At 48.1% G+C, this 25,764-nt stretch overlaps 13 protein-coding genes and 1 non-coding gene across 14 annotated transcripts; 8 read left to right on the top strand and 6 right to left on the bottom strand.

Moving 5' to 3' along the window:
• The first annotated feature begins 2,368 nt into the window (after positions 1 to 2,368).
• BX661DRAFT_t52 lies at positions 2,369 to 2,451 on the top strand. The gene has a single exon. It is a non-coding gene; the product is annotated as a tRNA-Leu (tRNA).
• An 86-nt stretch (positions 2,452 to 2,537) lies between these two features.
• Positions 2,538 to 4,960, top strand: BX661DRAFT_179833 (glycosyl hydrolase family 81-domain-containing protein). Its single transcript, XM_051535330.1, has one exon. It carries the CDS (start codon positions 2,624 to 2,626, stop codon positions 4,889 to 4,891), a length of 2,268 nt encoding a protein of 755 aa, XP_051393205.1. The 5' UTR covers positions 2,538 to 2,623; the 3' UTR covers positions 4,892 to 4,960.
• A 1,136-nt stretch (positions 4,961 to 6,096) lies between these two features.
• BX661DRAFT_193457 (uncharacterized protein) lies at positions 6,097 to 8,277 on the bottom strand (the record flags this gene model as incomplete). The annotated part of the gene is given in 3 exon segments (XM_051537778.1): positions 6,097 to 7,095; positions 7,108 to 8,040; positions 8,224 to 8,277. The coding sequence occupies 3 exon segments, from the start codon at positions 8,275 to 8,277 to the stop codon at positions 6,097 to 6,099; spliced, it is 1,986 nt and encodes a 661-aa protein (XP_051393204.1).
• Positions 8,278 to 9,649: 1,372 nt separating this feature from the next.
• Positions 9,650 to 10,292, top strand: BX661DRAFT_179826 (uncharacterized protein). Its single transcript, XM_051535329.1, has 2 exons — positions 9,650 to 9,835; positions 10,041 to 10,292. The coding sequence occupies exons 1-2, from the start codon at positions 9,667 to 9,669 to the stop codon at positions 10,073 to 10,075; spliced, it is 204 nt and encodes a 67-aa protein (XP_051393203.1). The 5' UTR covers positions 9,650 to 9,666; the 3' UTR covers positions 10,076 to 10,292.
• A 125-nt stretch (positions 10,293 to 10,417) lies between these two features.
• On the top strand, positions 10,418 to 12,232 carry BX661DRAFT_197302 (uncharacterized protein; the record flags this gene model as incomplete). Its single annotated transcript, XM_051538119.1, has 1 exon — positions 10,418 to 12,232. One exon carries the CDS (start codon positions 10,418 to 10,420, stop codon positions 12,230 to 12,232), a length of 1,815 nt encoding a protein of 604 aa, XP_051393202.1.
• A 60-nt stretch (positions 12,233 to 12,292) lies between these two features.
• Positions 12,293 to 12,844, bottom strand: BX661DRAFT_141881 (ADP-ribosylation factor-like protein 2; the record flags this gene model as incomplete). Its single annotated transcript, XM_051532908.1, has 1 exon — positions 12,293 to 12,844. One exon carries the CDS (start codon positions 12,842 to 12,844, stop codon positions 12,293 to 12,295), a length of 552 nt encoding a protein of 183 aa, XP_051393201.1.
• Positions 12,845 to 13,343: 499 nt separating this feature from the next.
• BX661DRAFT_169935 (uncharacterized protein) lies at positions 13,344 to 14,312 on the top strand (the record flags this gene model as incomplete). Its single annotated transcript, XM_051533574.1, has 1 exon — positions 13,344 to 14,312. The coding sequence occupies one exon, from the start codon at positions 13,344 to 13,346 to the stop codon at positions 14,310 to 14,312; it is 969 nt and encodes a 322-aa protein (XP_051393200.1).
• Positions 14,313 to 14,374: 62 nt separating this feature from the next.
• BX661DRAFT_134196 (mitochondrial carrier domain-containing protein) lies at positions 14,375 to 15,202 on the bottom strand (the record flags this gene model as incomplete). Its single annotated transcript, XM_051532635.1, has 1 exon — positions 14,375 to 15,202. A coding segment is annotated over one exon (828 nt), but the record flags the coding sequence as incomplete, so codon positions are not given.
• Positions 15,203 to 15,959: 757 nt separating this feature from the next.
• Positions 15,960 to 16,898, top strand: BX661DRAFT_179822 (uncharacterized protein). The gene has a single exon (XM_051535328.1). The coding sequence runs from the start codon at positions 16,380 to 16,382 to the stop codon at positions 16,680 to 16,682; it is 303 nt and encodes a 100-aa protein (XP_051393198.1). The 5' UTR covers positions 15,960 to 16,379; the 3' UTR covers positions 16,683 to 16,898.
• Positions 16,696 to 16,908, top strand: BX661DRAFT_134827 (uncharacterized protein; the record flags this gene model as incomplete). Its single annotated transcript, XM_051532643.1, has 1 exon — positions 16,696 to 16,908. A coding segment is annotated over one exon (213 nt), but the record flags the coding sequence as incomplete, so codon positions are not given.
• Positions 16,797 to 17,901, top strand: BX661DRAFT_179821 (uncharacterized protein). Its single transcript, XM_051535327.1, has one exon. It carries the CDS (start codon positions 17,221 to 17,223, stop codon positions 17,707 to 17,709), a length of 489 nt encoding a protein of 162 aa, XP_051393196.1. The 5' UTR covers positions 16,797 to 17,220; the 3' UTR covers positions 17,710 to 17,901.
• On the bottom strand, positions 17,777 to 19,995 carry BX661DRAFT_179820 (beta-lactamase-like protein). The gene has a single exon (XM_051535326.1). It carries the CDS (start codon positions 19,839 to 19,841, stop codon positions 17,856 to 17,858), a length of 1,986 nt encoding a protein of 661 aa, XP_051393195.1. The 5' UTR covers positions 19,842 to 19,995; the 3' UTR covers positions 17,777 to 17,855.
• Positions 19,996 to 20,067: 72 nt separating this feature from the next.
• BX661DRAFT_179819 (coiled-coil domain-containing protein 55-domain containing protein) lies at positions 20,068 to 21,251 on the bottom strand. Its single transcript, XM_051535325.1, has one exon. The coding sequence runs from the start codon at positions 21,172 to 21,174 to the stop codon at positions 20,101 to 20,103; it is 1,074 nt and encodes a 357-aa protein (XP_051393194.1). The 5' UTR covers positions 21,175 to 21,251; the 3' UTR covers positions 20,068 to 20,100.
• A 685-nt stretch (positions 21,252 to 21,936) lies between these two features.
• BX661DRAFT_223549 (major facilitator superfamily domain-containing protein) lies at positions 21,937 to 25,747 on the bottom strand (the record flags this gene model as incomplete). The annotated part of the gene is made up of 2 exons (XM_051538879.1): positions 24,705 to 25,747; positions 21,937 to 23,343 (listed from the first exon to the last, which is right to left on the bottom strand). Exons 1-2 carry the CDS (start codon positions 25,730 to 25,732, stop codon positions 21,939 to 21,941), a joined length of 2,433 nt encoding a protein of 810 aa, XP_051393193.1. The 5' UTR covers positions 25,733 to 25,747.
• Between the last annotated feature and the right edge of the window lie 17 nt (positions 25,748 to 25,764).

The following is a 25,764-nucleotide window of genomic DNA, read 5'->3' as shown; positions in this document are numbered from 1 at the left end:
ATTGATTTTATAAAATAACTATAAAATAACGACTGCCCACCCCTGTTTGTTCACACCTTTATTTTTCTTTACTGTTAGCACATTATATTTACATATATTTTTGTAAACCACACAACCCAATATACAACTATACAACTACCCAAATATTCAATGCACGACATCCCTGTTAAAACGTTTTACAAAATTCAGGAAATAGCTGATTATCAAGATGAAAACAGTAATAAAATAATTTTACGCGTCGCAGGCGTTGATTTTAAAAATAATGTCAAGCAGAAAGTGCTCATAGATATTATTAATTTTTATAAGAAGCATATAAATAATAAGATAAATAAGATTTATGAAATGGATAAAATGGATACATTTTATAAACTGTATGAAATGAATAAACTGAATAAAACCCATGAAATGTACAAAAAGTGTGAAAAGCATAAAAACCACAAAGAGCTCAAAACTGATGATATCCATGTTGTTATACTAATTAATGATAAATACCCTTTTATTTTGGAATTGCTTAAAGGCACAAGGACGCAAAGTTACTTGTCTGATGCAGCTACCAAAAAAGCTTTTGCTGCAGAAACCAAATGTGCATTTTACAAATAGATTACTGTTTGTTACTTTTAGAATGATTAATTTTAACTAATTAAAATTATTAAAATTAAAAATGGTATCAGCTGCACAAAAAAATCATTAAACATGAATTCAATAGGATAATAAAAATTATTTTAATTTATGTAGCGCCCCATCTTATTATATCAATAAAAATATATATGTTTATACATAGGTATATGTAAAACACACGCATATCGATCATGTGTCATGGTAATTGTATAATATCACAACCACAATCAGAATACATTGTGAGTGCATAGTAGTATTGTATACATTGGCAATCATTGTTATTGCTGTTGTTATGTAAGAGGGGGTGTGAGAAGCACTAGTCTAGTGTTAGAAAAGTAGGGGTGATTTCATAAAGAGGTCTATTGCTAATGTTTCTAAAATACTACTAGCGCCGGCCTCGTCTATATGCCTTGTCGCCTTTGTTGTGCACATTGCCAATTGTGCACTCCGTTGGCAAGAACTGGTTTTTCCGCGAGCAGACCAGTATCTTGGCAAGTCAGTGTTGTGGTTTTCGTGTGTGTGCACTCACGCGTGTGCATTGCAAAATGGGGAGCATATCTGGGCATCAATGTAATGCCTCCCTAATTTACACCTGCATGATCCAATTAGTACCCTATCAATTGCCATGCAGATGGAAACTTGTTTTGCGATTCTCAACCTCAACATCCACTTCCATGTCTTCAGTCTGTGCAACAATGCCAACTTTAAATATTGATCCAAACAAAGGTTATACAGTGCATATATTTTTCAAGTTACAAATTACAGTTACAAATACAGTCAAACTAGATATTGACCTTATTGAACTTCTGGTGCGCATATGTTACTGAGCGACAAATGAAAAAACATCTAATAAAAATAATATTTTATAGTTAGATTCTACAATGACTACATGCATGGAGTGGTAATAAAAATAATTTTTAATAGAGTGCCTGGAGGCTGTGGGAAAATATATCAAATTGGACTCTATGACTATGATATAAACGATTTTGTCATTTTTCAAGGTTTGATAGACCCTTTTAAACCATTTAAAGGATCAGGGGGTAAATATTATACACAAGTTGTGTTTATTTGCAGCACCCTCAATATTATGTATTCCACCAGACAAAATAGTTGTAAAACCTGTAAAAGTCAGAAAAGCGGTAAATAAAAAGCCTAGGTTTATAAGTGTAGATTCAGCTTTACCCAAGCCATAAAATTAAGGTCAGATAGAAAAATAGGCATGTTTTTAGTGTAATTTGGTTTATTAATTCAATACATTACATTTACGGTTATAAAAGTTGAAGGCTCACCTTTTTTATGCTTGTCAATAAATTCAATAATCCTGAAGCAGTATCTAACAATTTATTTTTCAGTATTTTTCAAGACAATAGAGAAACAAGGCTTAAACTACAGTCAAGTCAGATTAGCTTGTAAAGCGTGTATAATGAGTAGCAGCGCTATTGGGCTGCAAAAAACATTCCTATACGTTTTGAATACAACACAGATGGATACATATATACTTTTGCTAGGCATTTCGGCAGGCAACCTAATAGGGATCATATTCGACAATAAGCTTGTTTGTTTACCTGCAACAACCCTATACAAAACCATGCTTGCACTGGTCTATTGTCAAATTGATTTTACACATTGTATTAATTGTTCTAATTAGCAGTGTTCTGTGCTTGGAGTATATAATTTGTTTTATTTTCATTAGATCGTATACTTTTTTAGATAATGTAGAACCAGCGAGTGAGTTAGTTCACTAAGCATTGGTGAGATGGCCGAGTTGGTCTAAGGCGCCGCGTTAAGGCCGCGGTCTCTCCGGAGGCGTGGGTTCAAATCCCACTCTCATCATTCAATTTTTGCTTTTTCCTGTTGGCTTGTGCCACAGGATGTGGGTGTGCAAATCTGTGTATGATCCCTCTTTTCTTTTGCGCCGTGTTTCCTTTCTCTTCTCTTTTTTATATTCTGGAGTTTGTGCTGAAAAATAAGCTTGTTCATATTTTATTTGTTCTTTCATTTTGCCATGCCATTGTCTGATCGCATTCGCAGGCTGGCACACCGCTTCTCTGGTAAAGAGCCCACAGATACTACCGTCATCAACTTTCAGTCACCATCAGTACCGCCGCTTCCACCGCGTGCTTTACCACAACCACTTCCGACATATCAACAACAACAACAGCAACAACAGCAGCCTTCTTTAAAGCTACCCCGACAACAGGCACAGTCGAGTCGTGGTTGCAACTTACCATGGTCGACTGCCGATCCACAGTCAGTTCTGAACGACCGAATCGCCGCCAATTCTTTTAAAGTGAGCAAGGACCTGATCGACCCATGGTTAATCTCGCAGCCAGTGCCGACCAACACCTGGTGGCAGAATCTGCTGATTGAAAACGGAGACCAGCCGGTAGTAACAACACCTTACATGGTGCGCTGCATTGATAGCGCCATGACAGTGTGCGCGCCAACGCCGCTGGTCCAGGAGAACTATGTGGCATCGATATGGCACGACGACTGGAAGCTTGTGCTGACGGGCTGCCAGCGCCGGGTTTCTCACTTTGACCCATTGTCAGTGACTGTCGCTTACTATCAAAATAAAACGCAAGTGGCCACAGTGCCACTGGTCCGTGGGTCGGCATTTGTAACCGTGGTGTTTGACGTGCCTACAGTGCTGTGCTTAACGACTGTGCACGCGATTCTGAGCGCAGATGCCTGCAATGGGCTGGGTACGGCTATTATAAGGTTGAACAGCGGAGCGACCTGGCTGGTATGTTGCGAGGGTGGTGTTGAGCTCAAACAGAGCGCTGTATCCGAGCTGGTGTCCTGTGCACCCGTGCAGGGTGCAGTGCGCCTGGCAATGGTCAGCAATGGCAACAGCAACGTCAATTTGAGTGGCAATGCCGTTGATGAGCAGGCCGCGGTCAAAGCATTACTTTCTGCCCGAAATGCTGTACCAGTCGGCGGTAATGTGAGTATTGGCTCGGATACCGACGGTGAGGCGACATTTACAATTGACTGGGCGACTAGGGGCAACAGCGGGCATCCGCTGATGTGTGCGCTGCCGCACCATCAAATGGTGTTGAACGCGGCAGAGGGCACCGAATTGACTTGGGTCGACAGTGTTGCTGCTCATTGGACCAGCCGCGGCCGCGTTCGCGCAGTGCTGGGATCGCGGTGGCAATGGGCCGAAACACTCGAGCCGCTCGGCTTTTCAGGACAGTCGCCGCTGAACGATGCAGATACAGCGCACCTGTGCACACTGGTTGCCGCCGACGCGCAGTCGCTCACAGACAGCCCTGCTACACTGCCGCCAGATCCGTACTTTTTTGGCAAGGCTGTGGCGCGAGCAGCGCGCATTGCACTGATTGCAGACGAGATTGGCGACGCTGCCAGCTGCGACTTGGCGGCCAGCCGCGCAATGCAGTGGCTCGATCCCTGGCTCAATGGTACAAACCCCAACTATCTGCTGTTTGACACCGAGTGGTGCGGGCTGGTCAGCCAAGCAGGGCTATCAGATCCGGGCGCTGACTTTGGGCAGGGCCGCTACAACGACCACCACTTTCACTACGGCTACTTTGTCTACGCAGCCGCCGCACTTGCCAAGCTGCGCCCCAACTGGGTTAAACCACGGATCGACGCATTCGATCTGTTTGCTCGCGACTACTGCAACACTGCCCCGACATCCGACGCGCACTTTCCGTTTATGCGCTGCTTTGACTTTTACGACGGCCACTCGTGGGCCAGCGGGCTGTTTGCGTTTGCCGACTCGCGCAACCAAGAGTCAACGTCCGAGGCCATTAACGCTTACTACGCCGCGTACCTCTACGCCGCTGCCACTGGGCGCCCCGAGATCGCTCAGTATGTGCGGGCAGTGCTGCAGCTCGAGGTGAGGGCGGCGCGCACGTACTGGCACCTGGGCGATCTGACCAGCAGTATTTACCCAGAAGAGTACGCTCGCGGCAAGGCCGTGGTCGGCATTTTGTGGTCGAGCAAGGCAGACTTTGCCACGTTTTTTGGCAGCAATCCAGAGTTTGTCTATGGCATCCAATTTCTGCCGTACACACCGGTGTCAGCGCTGCTGCTCAAGCGTCAGTGGGTTGCTGATATCTGGCCAAAGTTTCTTTGCGAAGTTGCCGAGCGCTCGCAGTCAGAGCCGTGGCGCGAGATCATTCATTTGGCGTATGCTGTCGTCAACAAGAAGCAGACTGCGCACTGGAACAAAGATATTTCCAGCCATGATGACGGCAACTCTGCGTCCAACTCTTACTACTGGATAGCCACAGCTGCCGAATGATACTGGTCAAATTAGTTTGATAATGGTTGTTTTGTTGTTTGAATGATAATTTAGATGATTGGAAAAAATGTTGGAAAAATATTATCCTGTTATCAATTGCGCCGGGCATCACTGTCAGCGGCAGCAGCAGCCTCATTGCTTTTGTCACCAGATGAATAGGGCGGCCGTTTATTTTTCTCTTGTATTCCTTTGCATGCTTCTTTGAGCCCGCTCTAGCAACAAGACTCGCCTCCAATATAGTAGCCCTGCGATTCATTCTAAAATTAAATCTAGCCGACAGTTTACTGAAATCATCGTCTAATTCCACTAAATCACTTCTCTTGACTGGAATTTCATAGTTCTTAAACGCCGGATCATGGCATATTCTGAACTGCAGCCCGTTTCTCACCCAGTTGATCTCTGGTGCCTTTGTTTTCCTAAAAAAAATTATATAGCACACAGACCCAATTGATACAATGAAATGATCGCGCCTGATTCACCAACACTGTTAGGGCGACATCGGCATACGTCACAGCTGTGCCGAAGAAATGCCTGTTAGATCCGTTTTCCCATAGCATATCCTCGTGTGTTTTGACAAAATATTCCAATGATGCCAGAAACTCGTCTGAAGGGCCCGACATTTGCATTGTTTTTCATTCTGGCGATCGTTTTATCTAAAAGGTCGAAAATTTATCTAATACTGTTGCGTATTTGTATTTGTATTTGTATTTGGCGCGCTAGTTATCTGGGCTGGTCAACAGATATGAAATTGCACCGGTCTGATAAATGCATTTCAATGGCGTTAACTCCGGTTAGCGCGTATTCAGTTTTGTACATGTAGGCGAACTCTATAAGGATGGGTCTCCTTAAGTGAGTCGCTGTCGCTTGGATAAGCTTTTTGACTTGTGTTGGGCACCAAGTAGGCGAAGAAGCGCCATTGCGAGTTTCCACACTATATTCTGATCCAGCAGTGTGGTGCAATACGTATCTGTATTTGTACATGGAGTGAAAATGAATATTATGATTGAACTTTTTTTTTAAAAAAAATACAAAACAAAAACTATATTGATCAATTTAGGCAGCCAAAAATAAATTAAAAATTTCCGCAGCAGCCATAAAAAATCAATTCACTCATTAAAGAAAAAAGTTGACTGTAAAAAAAATTCAATCCAATTCAATTCAATCAAAAAAGTAAAGTAAAAGTAAAAAAAATTTAAAGCTGACTATTAGTTTGCCTTGCTAGCAAAGTCCAGAGTCTCATACAGCTTATTAAGGGTTGGCAGATAATGCTTCTTAGCCGAAGGACGCTTAATCTTAAAAGTCGGCGTCAGAATATCATTATCCACAGTGAACGGCTCATGCTCAAGATAAATACACTTTGGAATCTCAAATCCCTTTAGCGCATTCTTCCTTCCCCAATCATTAACCACCTTGGTCATCAGCTTGATCACGGCTGGATCCTCACAAATCACCTTAAACTCTGCCTCAACAAACCGCTCCAATTCAGCATTCTTGGCCAATTCCTTGCGCAAGAACTCCTCATTCGGCACAACAATAGCCACGAGCTCGCTCTTCAGGGAATCACCATGGACGAAGGTTTGGTCGATAAGCGGGGAGTCCATATAGATGGTCTCAATGCGCTCTGGTGTCACGTACTCGCCCTGTGAAAGCTTGAACATATTCTTCTTGCGATCAATAATGACCAGGTTCCCGCGCTCATCAAACATACCAATGTCACCCGTGGCAACCCACCCCTCGGCATTGATGGTCTCGGCGGTCAGGTCCGGACGCTTATAATACTCCTTGAAGATATTGTTGCCGCGGATAAACACTTCGCCGCGCGGATGCGGCTGATCCTCCGCCGTGTACTCCATCTCGGGCACGCTCACCAGTTTATACAGACAAGTGCCCAGGGTGCATCCGACATTACCCGCCTGCATGTCATTCCCCAGGGTGACGCCGCAGGGGCCCGTGGTCTCTGTCAACCCGTAACCCTCCAGAACAACAGTCGACAGAGCGATGCGCAAAAAGTCCAGGACATCGCCGGAAATCGGCGCCGACCCCGAGATAACCAGGCGAATACGGCCGCCGAATTTCTCGCGCACCGCCTTGAACACCACACGGTCCCACAGCCAATGCTGATTGACGTTGTTGTTCAAGTTGGCCTTTTTCACGCCATACGCGTAGCTGAACAGCATGTTGGCCAGCCCGCCCTTCGCCCTAACCTGCGCCCATACCTGGTCATTGATGCGGTTGAAGATCCGCGGCACACCAACAAGCACACTGGGGCGCAGTTCCGTGATGTCCTCGAGGAGCTTGCGGATATCACCCTGGTTGAACCCGATCCGCGTGCCGTTGCTGGTCAGAATCGCGTGCACACTGCGCTCGAGGCAGTGCGCCAGCGGAAGAATCGACAAGTGCACGTCGGAGTTATCCAAAGTAGGGATGAACCCCTGGCGGATCCGCTGCTTGACGCCATGTGCGGATGACAAAAAGCACATATGCGTGAGCACCACGCCCTTGGGCGTCCCTGTGGTGCCCGACGTATAGCAGATTGTGCAGATATCCTGAGGACCCGCCACGGCCTCTGGCAGCGGTGCCAGACCACCCTCGTTGCCTAGCGCAATGACCTCGTCAAAGGACACCAACCGAGCGCCCTCCGGCGCCCCCGCCCGGGCCTCCTCCGACACATCTCCGAGAATCACAACAGTGCGCACAAGCGGGAGTTGCGGCCAAATCTGGCTAAGCATCGACAGTTTCTCGGGCGCAATCACCAAGATGCTCATCTCAGTCTCCACCGCCATATGCTTGATGGCGTCCACGCCCAGGGTATCGTACATCGGGACGGTGATTTGGTTGTAGATGTAGGACGCATGCTCGACAAGAGACCATTCGATGCGGTTGGGAGAGAATATACCAATGCAGGATTGTGGTGCTGCACCCAGTTTGGCTAAGCCAGAGCCTACGCTGGTGGCTTTCTCCTTGACCTGCTTGAAGGTGAACCATTTGTATGGTCCGAATTTCCCATCCTTGTCCTGTGGCCGGTATCCCAGGTAGTCGGCGTTTTCGCCAGCGAGATTCATTCCCTGAAGGAAGTTTTCATGCAAGTTGTTGACGCCCTCAAAGTTGGCCGTCAGCTTGCCATCTGTGGAAGTCGCTGCAATACGAGGCTACGTTAAATATAAAAAAACATGCATTTTGGAGGGAATCCTTTTTTTTGATGTTTTCATTAGGTAAATCATGGTTTTGAGCGAAAAAAAGGGAAGCCAAAATATCATTTTTCGTCTCTTCTGCAACAAGAGGAATTGAAAATAAAGATGGCACCGATGCATTTGGATTTTGGATTTACGTACCTTTGTTTCTCCAGGAACGGAAGGAGCGCCGGGAAGTTCGATAGAGCTGATCATGATGATTGATTGACTTTAGTTGGATTAAATTGGGTGCTTAGAATGGGGAGGTGGGAGGGTTCTTGTCCGCTTGACTGTTTATTTGTCTTTTTGCTTGCTTGCTTGCTTGTTTGTTTGTTTGTTTGTTTGTTTATTTCCTCGCTGGAACTTCTACACACATGAAGATCAAATGACGCAAAAACAACATTTTTAATTAGCAGTTTTAAAAAGAAAAATATGCAGAAAAAGGAGGTAATTGCCGTGAATAAGAAAGTTCCACATAATTGCATTATGCGCACGGGACACTATAACATGGCATGGCACAAGTTGGGCAGGTGCGTGTAAAAGAAAAAGAGAAAGAAACAGAAAAAGGATTCACACGATCAAAAGCAAAACAACAATATGTGTACACACAAATATTTGGGCAGCTATTAAAAACAAAAAAATAAGCCGGATTTACAAGTGGGGAGAATGAAGTGGTGAAATCTATAAAGTAAAAGAAAATATACATGTTGACAAATAATATTTCTGGTTTCAAACAAGAATTAAAGTTGGACAGTGTAGTGGGTTGTATAAGAAATTATATGTGTCCAGGTATTGAAAATAATGCCATTTCTGTAATGTTCCACCATATTTCAATACATGTAGGGGCGGATTGACAAAGCGGGTATATGCAGACAATTGGCATGTTTTCCCCCCGGTTATTGCCGATGTTGTTGTTTGTTTGTTTGTTTGTTTGTTAGCTGGCTGTAAACAAAAACAGAAAAACAATTATATTGGTTGTCTACAATTTAGACAAGAGTGCCATTTTGGCTGAGGAAGGTAGAAAAGAAAATTAAAATGAAACGAACCAATAAACTGAAAGCGGGGTTTGTTTACCTTTAATAGCGAGTATATAGTAGTGAGTTTAAGAAATAAAGAAATACGTATTAACGCGTCAGTAAAAAAAAAGTTGAATTAGTTTATGTTTTGAAAGTGTCGCCTGAGAGAAGTGAAACAGTGTGCTTGTGTTGTGTGGGCTTGATAAAGCAAAAAAGCAAAATAAAAAAGTGGTTGAATACAAAAAAGAATAAATAAATAAAAAGTAGTTATTAAAGCAAAAAAAAGTGAAGAAAGAGAAGAAAAGGAAGGGAGGGAACTGTGATGATAATGATGGTTGATGCATGATTTTTTTCACTGGGAAAGAAAAGAGATGGTAAAAAAATCCTAGTTTCGTAAAATCGAATTAGGCAAGCCTCTTCAGTTTTTTGGTGGAAAAAAAGAAAATAGGAATGGGCAGTAGAATACTTCCACCTTTTTGGTTGGCACAAGTACTATTCATTGGGAAAAAAGAAAAAAAGATAAAAGAGGGACAGGGTGGGTGGGTAACAAAAATGGGTAGCTTACGGCCTACCTTTCCAATTTTTCTTAATGAATTTTCTTGTTTCTTTGTATTTTTTATCTCAAGGTCATAAGTCTCTTTGCATAGTTTTTTTTTGGTTTGTTGGTTGTCACAGGTTTCGATGCTGTCTAAGAGGAAAAAATAATGTATTTATTCTTATTTTATACAGTCTGCTAGCACAGTTCTTTTTATTTCAAAGTAAGAGTATATTTAGATTCCTTTTCCCTATTTTCTATTTATTTAATTATGCTGTGCCCTGTTAAAATATGTAGATTTGATTGTGTTGTGTTGTGTTGTGTTGTGTTGCGTTGTGTTGTATTGTGCTATATTGTACTGTTACTGTTTTGTGAATATGTTTTTATTAACTGCGCCATTTCATCATATCCATGTTTTTTAAATATAGAAATAGTCAAGCCACGTTCCAAGCCTCTTTTTTAATTTCTCAATATCTATTAAAAAAAGAGATTGATCGCTATTTCTTTAAAGCAGCATATATTAAAACGAAGATGTTTTTTCACATGGGAGTACATAAGGGGTAATAAGCTGTTTTTCATTTTGTTATGCGTGGTCCCAAGGTAACAAGAAAATCAACAAAAAGAGAAGCAAGGGTAAAGCGAAGAAATCTATAGAAATCAAAGATCAACAAACGAGCAAAAAAAACAATGGAAAAGGGAGAGGAGAAGGGAAGGCTCATTTTATTTTGATCTCTTTTTTCAATTTTTTTCCAGTATTTTTCTTCACAATATTGTTTACATTAATAGCTATTTTTCCTTTTGCAAAATGAGCTCAATTCAACTGACCAAAGAGCTTCTCGACACCTTCATAGGCACCACAAAGCAGCGCACCGCCACCCTGCACGCCACCCACACCCTGGCAGCGTCTGTTTTCGGCACGCTCGCGCTTTTCTGGCACATCCCCACCAGCATCAACCACCCCCTACACCGCGTCCTCGGGCGCACTGCATTCATCCTCATAAGCGGCAACAGCACCTCCACACAAACCACCACGCTCGCCCTGCGCCACACCCCAAACATCACCTGCGGAGTCCACCCGTTGGGTGAGTGGGGGGGCTTGGTGAGTGCTGGCTCCGGGGTGCTGGCGCTAGGCGAGTATGCGTGGCCAATGTGTAGGCTGGAGACGGTCGAGCGGGATGCGGCCAGGGGGTTGGCGGCGCAGTATGCGCAGCTTGTGCCCCTGCTGGGCGGCGACGCAATGCCATTGGTGGTGTTTACGAGGGAGGCCGGGAGGCCGTTCTACTTGGTGGTCTCTGGCGCGGCAGCGGGCGGGGCCGACAGCGGGTTTGCCAGCGTGGCGGCGGTCAGGCTGGCGGAGGCGGGGGCGGGGGCGGCCGAGGACTGGGCGCCAGGGGCAGCGGTGCAGCACTGGGCCGAGTACGACGTTCTCGGGTCGGCCCTCTGCAGCGAGGAGGGCGAAGAGGAGGACCCGGGGCCGTACGTTGTGCTGCACGGCGTGTGGGCGCAGGACACAGAGGCTGGGCCCGCCATGGGCCGCGTGGGGGTTCCGCCGGATCCGCCGGCGTCGACGCAGTGGGCGCTGGAGCTGGTCGCCGGCACGCACCAGCCAGGCGGCGGCGGCGGCGGCGGCGGCAGCCCGGCGCTGCACCAGCTATACCGCGAGATCGGCCGCCTGGACGACTGCCACGCAGCCTGGGCCCACGCCAAGCCCTGGCAGGCAAGCCTCAGCGGCTCCGCGCTCGCCGGCCACCGCGAGCAGTTCGGCCGGCTGCTCGACGCGCTACTAGGCGCCGGCGCCGGCGCCAGCGCCAGCAGCGGCGGCGCTTCGCCGGGCGCGGCGCAGGACGAGGACGGGTTTCCGCGGCGGCCAGACGTGGACTTTGGCGATCGGCTGTGGCTGCTTGCCGCCGAGCACGCGCGGGACGCCGACGACCTCGGCGAAATCCTGGCGGCCGTGGCCGAGGCGCTGGAGTCCGGCGTGCTGCAGCCGGTGCTGCGCTGCCAGAACCAGTGCCCGGTGGCGTGCGAGCTGCGGCGCGCGCTGGCCGCGCCGGAGACTGCGGCGGACGCTGCCGCGCAGCTGGACGCGTGGGCAGCCCCGCCGCATGTCTTCCGCGTGTTCGCCGAGCTTGGGTGGGAGAAGCTGCGCGCGGACATTGGCCATTGGCTCGCCAGCGCCCAGCTCGGCTTGGCCGGCGCCCAGCTCGGCCCGGCCGGCAGCGATCTCGGCTCGACGAGCCATCTGCGCAGCCTGGCGCGCGCCGCCGAGCTGTGGTGGCTGGCCAGGGAGGCGGTGCCGGGGCTGCCGCCGGCGTTTGTGCGCCAGGCGGTCGTCGGCACGCTGGCGTGGCTCGCAGCCAACACAGACGGCGGCGGCGGCGGCGAGTTGCGCGCAATGGTGGCTCTGCCAATGTACTCCCGCGAGGTGCTCGACTTCACGCACGCGCTGGCCACTGCCGCCGGCCCGGCGCAGTACGCCGTGCAGGGCGTTGGGCCCGGTGGCCACGGGCGGCGCAGCACGCTGCTGACGCGCACGCCGGCGCAAGTCGACGCGCACTTTGCTCTGCCAGTGGACGCCGAGGACGAGCGGTACTCCTGCTTCGAGGCCATTCTCTATTAACCAACTAAGGAAGAAAAGGAAGAAGAAGGAGAAGAAGAAGAAGAAAACCATGAGCGCGACTCAGCGCAGAACGTGTGCGGATACATCGTCGACTAGCCACCGGATGCCGTCCAGCAGGTTGTCGGCGGCCACGGCGGCGCAGCACGGGCGGATGCTCCACCGGTGCGTGGCCAGCATGTCCAGCCTTAACATGCGTGAGACCTCCTCGGCCGACAGGGCGCCGGCAATGTCCTGCTTGTTGGCAAACACCAGCAGGGACGCGCCCATCAGCCGGTCCTCCTTCAGCAGCGCATGCAGCTCCTCGGCGCAGTCGCCCAGCCGCGCGCGGTCCGCCGAGTCCACCACCCAGACCAGCGCGTCTGTTTGCTCAAAGTAGTTGCGCCAGTATGCGCGGATCGTCCGCTGCCCGCCGATATCCCAGAAATTCAAAACGTAAGGCGGCAGCGAGAACGTTGTTATGTTGAAGCCGAGCGTCGGGGAGACTGTTGATGTCGGCTGGCCAGTGAGCCGCTTCATTATTGTGGTTTTGCCTGCGTTGTCGAGCCCGAGAACGAGGATGCGCAGCTCGTGGTCTTTGGCTTTGAGCTTGCGGATTATGGACAGCAAGCCCATTTTGTAAGGGATGGGATGGGATGGGATGGGATGGGATGGGAGGGAATGGGAGGGAATGGGAGGGAATGGGAGGGAATGGGAGGGAATGGGAGGGAATGGAATGGAATTTACCAAATGCTAGAAAAATGGAATCGAACTGGAATTGGAATTGGAATTGGAACTGGAACTGGAACTGGAACTGGAACTTATTAAATCCTTGGGGAAAAAAGGAACGCGCCCGACTTGCAGAGCCAAAAGAATAAAGCCCACACATTCAAAACTTTTCCAGCGACAGCTGTTTCTGCGACACAGCCTGGGCAAAGCCATCCATCCCATTCAAGCTCAAGATCTCCCAGCTGATTCTAGTATCCAGATGGCCGATTGAAAGGCTTTACTTTCGACGGAAGCTGTCGCTCCTGTTTACTTGTTTGCGCACAAGGTTTCCATCACAACCGTGCTGTTTTGCTCTTATTTTTCTCTTTCTCCCCAATTCGTTTATTTATCCCTTTTTTGTTTTGAAATGTCCGACTCGGAAACACCGCCACCGCCTCTCAATGACGCCCCCACAGAAGAAGCCTCTCCTCTCCCAAGCAGCAGTCTCTCAGCCACCGCACAGACACTCGGCTCGTCCATCCAAGCAATGCAGCAAGCGCTGGTCGGCAATCTGCATCAAGCCGCGCAAATGACATTATCAATGAACCTAATGATGGAAGAGCTAGTCAAGCGCGCCATCCAAATAACCGTCCACGCCACGGCCACCGCCCCATGCTTCGCCTGCTCGCTGCGTATCACCGTGAGGAACAGATCACCAATCCCACTGGTGCAAATGGCCACTGAGCTGCACTTTGCTCCGAGCAATGGTGCCAAAACGGGTGGCTTCACCGCAGAGTGCGAGCGCGAGCGCGAGCGCAAGGACGGGGACGGGGACGGGGACGGGGAGCTGGGTATTATGGGGGAGCAGGTGGACAAGGACCAGGTGGTGATGCGCGGCGTTAGGCTGCGGCCACTGGCCAGTGGCGAAGCGGCCCACGCCATTGTGCGCTTGGGCGCCCATGTGCCGGCGCGTATCCGCGGTCGCATCTCCGTTGCATTCACCAGCCCTGGGACTGGCAAGCCGCTGAGCGTGCAGCATGCCTTTGGCATTCGCGCGCTGCAGCTTATTGACTGCCATTTCCTTGCCGCCAACAATACGGATAGCAGCACAGCGATGGTTGCCCTGGACTCGATGGAGCCTGTGCATGTGGACATCGCCCGTGTGCGTGAGGTCTTTGCGGTCCCGCCCGCACTGGGCGTTGCTGCCGGCTGCTTGCTGATGCTCGGCACAGCCGGCGGCCTGGGCCTTGTCGTCCGCAGCGTGTCCGCCGACTCGCGCTCCGCCGAATGCCATTGGGTCGGCACCGCCGCCGCCACCAGCTCGCCGCTATTCCCCCTGATCCCGACCCTGACACACGAGCTGTCTTTTCAAAAAAATGCACAAGATATACTGTAAGGGAAATCGGAATTTATTTATCGAGCTAACGCAAACGCACGAGCAACCTGTCTAGTGAACGACTCTTTAATCATAAGCATCAGTGCCTGTGTGATAACCGCCTTGATGATCTGCGTCTGCATCCCACGGAACCACCCCCAAACGCCCTCCTTTCTCAGCACCTGGCGGAGCACATCGCCGGCGCTTAGATACGGCCTGGCTCCCGCCTCCCTCTCCTCCTTGCTTGGCCGCCACTGCAATCTAACTTTGGCCATGATATATGGGTATGTGAGGATGGTCGCCAGGGTTTTGGCCAGCGCCCCGACCCAAAACGCCTCCATGGCGGACATCCCGCCCACCCTGCCGCTCTGCCTCCGCCGCACCAGCGCCTCCTTTGTCTTCTCAAACACCCCATAGGTGATCGCCGGATTCGCGCACAAAAGCATCGCTGGTTTAAACCCCGCCCATAAGCCCGAAACGCCTTCCTCATCAATAATGTCCTTCACTACCTGCCACCACTCAGCACTACCAGCCTGCTGCCTCGTCGCCACCACCCCCAAGGGCAAAGTCAACACCTGGTTGATCATCCCCGCCACCGCACCCACACTAAGCTCCACTGCAGTCGATAACCCTCCCGCTTGGGCTGAGGATTTCAGCGCGAGTTTGCGCACGGCACTGTAGGCGTAAAAATACACGAATCCGTTGAGCAATTGGTTGAGCAAATTCGTAGAGAGACCGGAGTAGAGCCCTTGGATGCCTTGTGTGGAGAGAATGTGCTGGAGTGTTTGGTGGGTGGTTCTGTGCGTTGGGTGTGTTTGGAGTCGCGTTTTGAGCGTGTCTAGGGGATAGATGAGGAAGAGGGCGAGTGCGGAACTGCCGGCGCCGGAAAGTGCGTGCCCGAGAGGCGGCAGAGTTTGAGGTTGGAGTTGGAGTTTTGCATCTGACATGTTTAGTTGTACAAAAAAAATGAAATATAAGAATATATATAATGTATATTGAGAAACGAAGGGAAATATATATAGAGAGAGAGGGGAGAGAGATGCAATCAATCAATGATTTTAGAAAAAATATTTCTGTTCTGTCTTGCATGTGCCTTTTTTTCTATTGAATAATCACATGTGACTGCTGCATTCAACCAAAAAAAAATTACCTGTGATTATTTTATCTTGTCTCCACAAGTTTTTCTTTTGGATTTCTTCATGAACGTGAAAATAGCCACACGCCCTTTTCCCCAGCGATTAACCCTTTTTACCCTCCTGACACACATGCTAGGGGGAAATATATATATATAAAATAAAAAAAAGTCATGAAACAAAAAATTTAAAAAGATTTATTCCTTGTTTTCTTGATTAAATCTCGGATGTGTTTTTATGCAACGATAAACAAGCCATATCACCGGAATCATAATAGATAAGGCATGCATACATGCATGTGTGGTTTAGATTAACATGTCAATTATATTGCCGGTTACGGCTTTATTCCGTATATTAATTATTTTCTTTCACGGGTTTTTTTATTTCCAGCAAGAAGAAATTACACATCTACAGATATCCTTTTTTCAATTCCAAAAAAAGAGATGGAGAGAGAGAGAGAGATAAAAAATACATCAACATTAAGCAATATACGCCTAAACACATATATTTTATTCTTCCATTAACTGCTTTATACTTTTAACTTTTTTTTTACTACACTTATTTTAACATTTATAAAAAAAGGAAAAAAAAATATGACTGTTCCGAAAGTATCCATATACATCTCCACCATACTCCTACTAACCAGCAGCCTAGTATTAGGAGGAGATATAGAACCCAATCAATGCAATGCCGGGTCCTACAAATGCAACCTACCCAGTGGCCAAGGTCCCCAATTCCAGCACTGCGACATAAACAACCAGCAAGTTCAAAAAACCTGCGGTCCCGGTACCATATGCTACACCCAAGGTTCCACCATCATCTGCGGCCACCCGGCAACCCCCAATTTTGCTCCCTCCAGCAGTCAATTTGAAATTGGAGCCCCCTGCAATGTCGTATCCCCGCTTGACGAGTATGTTTGCCCTGGAAGCAGTGCTAAATATAATTATTATTTGAGATGTCTGGCTGGAAATTACGTTTATTTCCCATGTGCGTCTGGAACTGTTTGTGTGAAGAATCCTGGGGAGTCAATGGTCTGTGGATGGCCAGAGCAAGGGCAGGATGCGGGAGTGGAATCGTCAGCGGTGGTGACTACTGGAGATGCCGGCGGGTATTCGACCACCAGTGGGGTTACTTCAGAGGCTACATCAGAGGTTACATCAGGGATTTTGACGCCGTCATCGCCAGATACAGGAAACATCACTCTAATTCCGGATTATTCCACCGCCACTTTACCGGACGGAAGCTTTTCAACAACTGAAGTTGTTTTGACCACCTCTGATGAGTCCACTACGCCAGAAGAATCTACAGCCACCTCTAATGAGCCTGCTACATCCGAAGAACCTGCTACATCTGAAGCACCGGCTACATCTGAAGCACCGGCTACATCTGAAGCACCGGCTACATCTGAAGCACCGGCTACATCTGAAGCACTGGCTACATCTGAAGCACCGGCTACATCTGAAGCACCTGCTACATCTGAAGCACTGAATACTCCCGAGGACGTCACTACATCTAGCCAGGATGCGACCACTTCAGAAGAGCCCACCACATCTGCCGATGTTATTGCCACCACTGAGAACCTGATTCTTGTAGAATCCACCATCAGTACCACCGACGACAATGACGACTTGGTTATCGATGAGCCCTCCAGCGACGATGAACCACCAAGTTCTGAAGACGACACCAAAGATGAGGGAAGCATTACCATTGACGACACCGATGATGAGTTCACTGAACTAAACCCCACTACAATCTCCAATGCTGGGGCCAACCAAGGCAGCGGTTTCCCCGGGCCAATGATCTCCATGGGGCTCCAAATGATTCTCAACAATGGCGTTAAACTGCCCTTTCCATTGCCCAACATGGAACTCCCAGGCCTTAACCTTGCCACCATGCACCTCCCCGACATGACCGTCGCCGGCATTGCCCTCACGGACATCTCCCTGCCTTCCACTAGCTTGCCATCTTTTAATCCCGCCAGTATGACGGAGTTTGCATATATCGAGCAGCTGATGAGCCGTGCCGGAATCACTTTTGATGATTTGGCAAATTATCCTTTGCCCGATTTGTCCAATTTGAATCTGTCTGATTTGGGTGATCTCGGTCAGCTTGCCGGTGGCATGGATATAGGTTTTATCATGAGCTTGATTAGTGTCAAGAGAGTGTCGCTGCCTAATGATATGGTGCCAACGCCTATTTATGAGCCGCTGTCGCAGACCACTACCCTGGATTCCAACGATATTGTAGGATTGATCGGACTGCCCATCATCCCACTCACCGGGTGATTCAATAAAAAAATTATTTACATCTCTATACCTATCTATTTAAACTTTTCAATTAATTTCAAATACACAACATTGAAGAAACATTACTTTTTTTCTTCTACTTTTCTTCTACTTTCAATATTATTATTTCAGTCTCAGTCTCAGTCTCAGCCAAGGACTCTGTTCATTATAGCCAACACCTGGGTTGCCAGTTCTTCCTCGTCCCATGCCCAGGAAATGACCAGCACAGGCAACTCGCATTCCTCCGAAGGCGCAGGTGCCGCGACCTCCACACTCCTGCCAACCCGAACCACTCTCTGATTCCCGCCAGCAGCATCAGCAACTGCATCAGTGAATGAAGCATCCAGCGTAATTCTCGAATCAATCACCAACAACTCACGCACAGCGGCCAACGCCGCAACTGACGCATCCATATCCGTCTGCGCATCCAATCCCAGGCGAGAAACTAGCGCGGATCCATCAAAAACTCTGCGCGTACTGAACCTAACGTCCGCTGGCTGCTCGCCATCACCAACATTGACACCATGGCCATGGCCATCCGCCATCTCACTGTTCCCTCCCGCCGGCGTCTCATTCGCCGCTGCTGCCGTTGCTGTCGTGGGCACGACCAAGGGGAGTTCATCAAGGTCAAACTCCGACGGGTCCAAAAGCCTTGTCAGTCTCTTGCCCTCTCCCAGCAAGAGCACGCCCTGGACAGGCAAGTCAACGATAGGCGCAGTATCAACTCTCTTCTCCTGCTCCTTGGCCCACGCCGCCTGGAACAGCTGATCAGACATCAGGGCGCGCACATCCCTGCCAGTCTCTATCTCCAAAAGCTCGCCGTTCGCCGGGTCATAGCAGGGGCAGCCAAACTCGCCCATGATTTTGGATTTTAAAAACGACATACGGCTCTTCTCACCGTGCACCAAAACTACGTTGCGCGGGGATGCCTGTCGGATCAACTCCATGATACCCTTGGCGTCGGCATGGGCCGAAAAGGACAGGTTTTGCACATCGATATTGACGTGCACCTGCGAGTACGCGTCGATATCAACGACCTTCATTCCGCTCAGCACCTTAGCACCCACAGTGCCGGCGACACAGTAGCCGGGCATAATAAGCATATTGCGCTCATCTGGCGCCCACTTGCGGAACACCTCCAGAGACGTACCAATGTGCAACATCCCGGGGGTGGCAAACAACACCATGGGACCGGGTAAATCCGCATACTCGCGGTTCCACGCCTTTATGTACTTGAAGTCAAATGGGTTGCGGTCAACAAAGGACTCCTTGACCTTCTGGTTCGTCCAATTAATAAACAGCTTGTAGAAGCGGTTGGCCTTTTCCGTCAATCCGGCCGAAAAATACACGGGCACGGTCAGCCCCATGCGCTCCCAATACGTGTCGATGAGAATGCACAGCTCCTGCGCGCGACCAAGCGCAAAACACGGAATCAGCACCTTGCCGCCGCGCATAACGCAGCTATGCACCTTTTCCAAAAAGTCGCGCTCTCTGCTGCGCTTAGAGTCCCGGATGGTGGTTCCATAGGTGGTCTCAGTGATCAGCACATCGGGTCGCACCTTGTCAATCCATGCTGCGCCCAGGTGCCGATCTGGCGTCATGTTGTAGTCACCCGTATACACCACGCTCTCATTCCCGCAACGCGCATAAACCATGGCTGCACCGAGTACATGCCCGGCATAATACGCCCTGAGCTCCAGCTCGTCGTCCACCCAGACAGTCTCGTGCAAATGCAGTGGGACAACTTTTTTCATGCAGTCCTTTATATGTTGGGATGTGAAAAAGTTGGTCTCGCCCTTGCGCTCAACGGTGATCTTGCGGTAGTCCTCAAGGAGGATCGGGCAGATGGCCTTTGTCGGCGGCGTCATGTAGATGGGCCCGTGGTATCCACGCTGCTCGGTGAAGTGTGGGAGTGCGCCGCAGTGGTCTAGGTGGAAGTGCGTGATGACGACAGCGTCGATGCGCGAGGTGAAGTCCCCCTCGGTTGTTATGTAGTTGAAGTCTGGGAATCGGCGCTCGTCGTTATAGCCCATGTGCATACCGCAGTCAAACATAATGGTCTTGTTGCCTAGCGTCACGAGAACGCATGAGCGACCGACGTCTTGGCCGGCACCAAGCGGAACGACTTTCATTTTTTGCTTTTGCTTTTGTTTAGTTTGGGTGGGCTGGACTGGGTTGGGCTGATGCGTGTTTAACAAGTATAAAACAAAAAAACAGATATTTTGGTTGTAAAAGAGAGCTGGAGGTATGGATTCAAACGAGTTTTTGTGGTTCTGAGACAATGCACCTACAATTTTTTTTGCAGTTCGCCAAACGAATATGCAGGCCGAATATCGATAATGGGTTGATGATGTATTGCTCAATTATTTTATTATAAACAAGTCTCAATTTTCAACACTGCTGTTGTTGCTGCTGACGAGCCCGCACGCGCTCAAAGTACCTCTGCCTGGCAGCCTCCACAGCAGCAGGATCATTGCGGCGAGCATACTTTCTGACCAACGCCTGCTGCTCCTGCTCCTGCCTTCCAGCCGCCATCCTACTCTGCTCATCGAGCTCCCTCTGCAACGACGCTCCGCCATGCCCCTGACTCTGTCTGCGTTGTTGAGGCCTATACGTATTATTCGAATCGCGCGTGCTTTCGCGAAACCGCTGGTACGTGCTGGCAGATTGCAAATCGACTGTGTACGAGCTTCTGCCCGTATTGGTACTTTTGCCCAGATTCAGCCCGGCACCAAGCTCTTTTTCGCCATCCTGTGAGCTACTTTGAGTATCGCCGGTGGATGGCTCGCGAGCCACTGGTGTGGTTTGTCTAACCAGCTTGCTGACATCTTCCCTGTCCATCTGCTCCAAGAATCCTCGATAAAACCCAGCCGCCAGCGCAATCCCCTTATCATCACCAGCACCAACACCAGCCCCATTGCGACATGCCTTATCTTCTTCCTCCCTCTCGCGCTTCTCTTCCTCCTCCACCAGCTTCTGCCTTTGCTCCTTCTGCTCCTTATACCCCTTTGTGACAAAAACCTCCTTGTCTGCGTAAACCTCCCCCTCCCTCAGCCTCTCCTTCTCCAAAATCTTCTCCCTAACCACCTCGTGCTGCACCTGTCTCTGCTTTGCGGTTTCAAGTATTTTATCCATATACCTGGGCCGCAAATCATCCGTTTTGCGCGCATTTTTGATCCGGTTGCGTGCATCGTTGATGCTGTCGTAGAGCTCGTCGTAAGCGTACACGGATGGGTTGGTGGATGTGAGCTCTTGCGCTAATTGCTCGGAGGCTCGTGATTTGGGCCCAATATGCGTGGACGCGGAGACAGGTGCTTGTGCGGAGGAATCTTCTGTGGAGAATACTGATTTTTTGGTGTTGCTTGTGGACTTGTTGTTGTCCAAAGGGTTGTTTGTGGAGAGTGTTGCTGCTGCTGTTGGCTTGCGCACATTCAATCCCATCTTCAGACCAGTTGTTTTGCGCATCGTGTCGATTGTGTAAAAATAATGGATATTAAAGTATTCGATATGTACAAAATTGTGGGGGAAAAACTAAGCTTTTGTGCTGTAAGATAAACAATATTGGCAAGTTGATAGGTAAAATTCACGTCATTTCAATATATGTTACTTGTCCATACCCAGTCGGTGTTGGGAGAAGCCATGTGATGTAAGCCAGCATTGACTATTTTTTATTTGCAGTTTTACTTCGTACTAAATTTATAACAGGAATGTCGCACCATTTCTTCGTTTCTCTATCCATTTATCCTTGTGTTCCCCTCCTGTGGATGTTGCAGCCCACCCAGGGGAAGAAACAGTGCCTGAAATCCGAGGGCCCTTTTTGGAACAGAGATATTGCGAACATGCCCATTATCTTCAATTTCTTCGGCAAGGGATTGGGGGGAGGGAGGGGGGTTCCTGCTTGGTTCGCACGATCGGTGAAAAAAGACGATTGGGACAAATATGTGCAGAATTTGACCTATGCCTATTGTTTGCCATCAGACGAGCAAGAGCCCAGGCGGCGCAGAACCGAAGATGCGGCTCAATAGCCAATCCTTTTTTCTACGTTTTTTTTCTCCATATTCTGGTGGTGTTAACACCACTTATTCTCAACATGTTCGAACCCATCCTCAATTAGCAGTTTGAGTAATCAGAGAGTGAAGCGAGCGGGTGATGATAACTTCTACTCAAAAAAACCAAACTAGAATACTAAATAATTGTAAACAACCATTCTACAATAACACTATAGCAAGTTAATACTGAATTATCCGCCTCCTCCAAAATATCCTCAATGGGAGCGCCAGAACCACCAGAACGCAGACCGTGCACAGCACAGAGCCCATCGATATCAGCATCGGCGAAAACCCAATAGCAGCATACAGCGCAGACGCAATCGGCGGCAAAGAAATATTAGCCAGCCCCTCGGCGATCCACGCCAAAGAGTAGCACTGTGCCATTGCCTGGGACTCAGAAGCATTAATAAAGTCACCAAAGGCGCTCTGAGCCGGCACCATAACGACCATCGACATAATGCCAAACATTGCATACCCAAAAACGTGCATCGTGTAATTTTTGGCAACAGCCATGGCAATAAGCGATAGGAGCATGAGTAGGACACCGACGGATATGTTGTAGTACCGGGCGCGCTCACCGTATCGTGAAACAAGAAAGTCACTTAACCAGCCGACAAGGGGCATTGTCAGTATTAGTATGCCGCCGACGATGAGGAAGGCCATGCCGATGATGCCTGGGGAGTACCCAAATTTGTCAAAGAGGCGCAACGGGAATATGGTTTCAATGACGCTTTGCATGCCGGCTGCGACAAATATTGATACTGTGGGGCCAAGAACCGGCAATGTCAGGAGCAGACGCCAGAGCTGCATGCTTGCTCCCTGCTGGGATCTAGTCAGCGTTCCCTCGTGCATCGAGTATCTAGGCGTTGCCTCTATATTGTTGGATTTATTTATGACCGAGTTGATCTCCACCATGCTCCCGATGCTGGACTGCGTCGGCACTATGGTCGACTGGGCAGTTTGTATCTCGGACAAATTTGACACTTCTGTTTCTGTTGAAAACATTGTCACTGACTGACGGATATCAAGCGAGTTTCGCACAAATATCAAAATCATCAGCACCTCGGCAACACCCAATACCAAGGTAATAATGCCGATCCCACGAACCCCCATCGTCTCGTACACTTTGCCTCCAATAATTGGACCCACCATATTTCCGATATTGTCAAACACAAATATTACAGACATCTTGAACCCGAGTAGATTCGCTGGGTATACATCGGCAACAGTGGTGAAAAGCATTGTGTCGGCGATACTCGAAGCCGCGCCCAAAACAACCCGAAAGATGACAATCTGGTAAAAACGGTCAGTGAAGAAAAATATCAGCCCGGCGACCACATACAAAAGTGCTGCAACAAGCTGGGGTGTCCGTCTGTTCTGCGTGTGGTCGCTAATATAGCCTATTGTGGAGCCTGCAATTAGCCCTCCAACTCCAAATGCTGTTGTTATTATACCGTTGTTGGCCCGCGGCAAGTTCATGGATTCTTGCAAAATATCGGGAATGCATGCGATGGTCAGGGTGTAGATGAGGCGGTTGACCAGCCCAATAACTGATGATGTCGCCCAAATAGTTGCAGGTCGGCTCCTGATATTGTGCAATATAGGTGGTGTTTTCATTTTAAAAATAAATAATACAATATTGTGATATAGATGGAAAAACAAAAGTAAATAATCAAAATAGAAAGCAAGTTAATTAAAAATAAATAATTTAGAGGCTCTGCAATATGTGCCTGTAAAACCAAAGTTGGTGAGCACTAAATAGAATTGTTTTGTTTGACAGCCAAACAAATATAATATAAAAGGGAAATAAAGTACTAAAAACTATGTCCCTCCCCACTCAAAAATAGTAGTAATGAATAGTAGAGAAAGATGTTTAAGGATACACTACTGCTGATGTTCTAGATGATAAATGTCAAAACGATAACAAAAATAAGGTGCAAGATTAAAGTGCCTGTTTTATATTATCCGAACTAAAAAAATTGGATTGTTATAAAAAAAACAATATATAGTAGATGCATGCTAAGCATCCTCCCGGATGGCGTTATATTGGCACTTTATCAATCAAGATGAATAAAAGCTGATGCGCTGGCTAGCCAAAACAAATAAATAAGGATATTAGAGATGTATATTTTGGCTATAGTTCAATTCAATTTGCCAATAGGTGTTTCCACGTTCAATTAAAATAAAACAATTATATTACGCAATAATGTGTCAACGGCTAAAAAGGAAAGAGCCAACTGATGTTCAAAAAGGCCCTTTCGGTCTTGTGAATGCATTCTACGACTGTCCAAACTAGGCATATATTACATTTGGGAGTTTACAATTTTTTTTGCAAAATGTTTTCAATTTTGAAACATTTCATTCTATTTCTATGTGCGCCTCATGCAAATAAAAATAATGACCAACATGTACGTACAAGCATGGCAACGACAACAAGCACGCCCCCTACTCATTTTTTACTATGCCATTGACATCACAAAAACCTAATACATAAGAATTTTTCCCCAAATAGTCGATGAAAAATTTAAACAGCCAAAGGTATGCTTTTTTTATGTATTTTCTGTGGTTTTGCAATTACGTAGTGGATATGCCAAGCATATGCATGCACACAGCGTACATGAAAATACAGCAATTATAACAATTGCTTTAGTAAACCCTACAGTTGAATACAATGCGGTGCCAATTTGCGTAAAGACGATTGCAGACACCGCCCAAGCAATGATAGACAGAGAGTAGCACTGCGCCATTAAATCTGCCTTTGCGTAGTTAACCAGGTCCCCGTATGCGCTTTGTGCAGGAATGTACATGCACAAATTGCTGAATGCCAATACAACATATCCAACCATCAATACTGTGTACGTGCTGGCCAGTGCCATTATCAAAACTGCCAATAATGTAACCAATGAACCGGAAGCCATTATATAATAGCGCATCTGCTCCCCGCACCGCTTAATAAGCCAGTTATTGAGCTTTCCAACTACAGGCACAAATACGGTCAGTGCCAACCCGTAAATCACAAATGTGATGCCACCGCTGTCAGAACGCTGAAACTTGTCAATCAGGTGAAGCGGTATCAGCGTATCAAGAGTGCACTGTATTCCAATACTTGCAATGATCGACAACGTTGATGCGACTACGGGGAGTCTAAGCATAAACTTCCAAAGCGGTGTGTCGGGCTTGCTATCCTGGTTTGGGTTGATGTTAACTTTTGGTGATTCGGATTCAGAGAGAAGTTGTTTGGCTGTGTCGTCTTTGTCGGTGCGGCCCGCATCTACCCCTGAATCAAGCGGTGAAAGAGCAGTATAGTTGTTTAGTATGCTTTCTGGGAGCCGGGCCTCGCGAGAAACCACATACTGTTTGATTTTTAAGGAGTCGTCGACAATGGTAAGCAGCAGAAGCAGCTCCAGAAGGCCTAGTGCTATAACCATAGCTGCTGTGCCAGGAATTCCGCCGATTTCAAAAAGCTTTTGCCCACAAATTGGCCCGATAGTATACCCGATGTTGTTGCAAAAATAAATGATGGCCACCTTAAAGCCCAAAAGACCCGCCGAGTAGACGTCACCCACTGTTGTGTATAGCATTGTGCACGAAACCCCAGCCGCGAGGCCGTCAATCAGCCTGAAAAGAAGCAGTTGGTAGTAATTTCCGACAAAGTAAAATACTGTTCCTGACACGATGTAAAAAACCGAGGCCAGAATCTGCAGAGTCCTTCGTGTGTGGAAACGATCGCTGACAAATCCAGCAATTAGCGCGCTTACAGCGGCTCCAACCCCAAACATGGCTGTCACGGTGCCGTTAGATGATGTTGAAACGTGCATTCTCGTTTGGAGAATTTCTGGTAAATTGGCCATGGGCAGCGCGTAGATGAATGTATCAATACAAAGAAACAGCGATGATACGACCCAGATTGTTGTCGGCGAGCGCCGAATCTTTTTGATAGCCGGGATGCTGTTTAGCTTCGAGTCCAAGAACATGGTGACCAAAATATTCGAATTATGTATCTATT

Source organism: Kickxella alabastrina (genome assembly GCF_025024165.1).
Source record: "Kickxella alabastrina strain RSA 675 chromosome Unknown BX661scaffold_6, whole genome shotgun sequence".
NCBI classification, from domain to species: Eukaryota; Fungi; Kickxellomycota; class Kickxellomycetes; order Kickxellales; family Kickxellaceae; genus Kickxella; species Kickxella alabastrina.
Note: the sequence above shows the minus strand (reverse complement) of the source record. Positions and strands in the feature narration are given on the sequence as shown.

What these genes read in the sequence shown, in the direction of transcription:
- BX661DRAFT_179826 (XM_051535329.1), top strand. Translation starts at nt 9,667, where the DNA reads ATGAATTTTCTTGTTTCTTTGTATTTTTTATCTCAAGGTCATAAGTCT. An exon ending in ACAGTTCTTTTTATTTCAAA is followed by an intron (nt 9,836 to 10,040) that starts GTAAGAGTATAT and finishes TTTTAAATATAG; the next exon opens with AAATAGTCAAGCCACGTTCC.
- BX661DRAFT_179820 (XM_051535326.1), bottom strand. Translation starts at nt 19,841, where the DNA reads ATGAAAGTCGTTCCGCTTGGTGCCGGCCAAGACGTCGGTCGCTCATGC.
- BX661DRAFT_179821 (XM_051535327.1), top strand. Translation starts at nt 17,221, where the DNA reads ATGATCTCCATGGGGCTCCAAATGATTCTCAACAATGGCGTTAAACTG.
- BX661DRAFT_179819 (XM_051535325.1), bottom strand. Translation starts at nt 21,174, where the DNA reads ATGCGCAAAACAACTGGTCTGAAGATGGGATTGAATGTGCGCAAGCCA.
- BX661DRAFT_179822 (XM_051535328.1), top strand. Translation starts at nt 16,380, where the DNA reads ATGTCTGGCTGGAAATTACGTTTATTTCCCATGTGCGTCTGGAACTGT.
- BX661DRAFT_179833 (XM_051535330.1), top strand. Translation starts at nt 2,624, where the DNA reads ATGCCATTGTCTGATCGCATTCGCAGGCTGGCACACCGCTTCTCTGGT.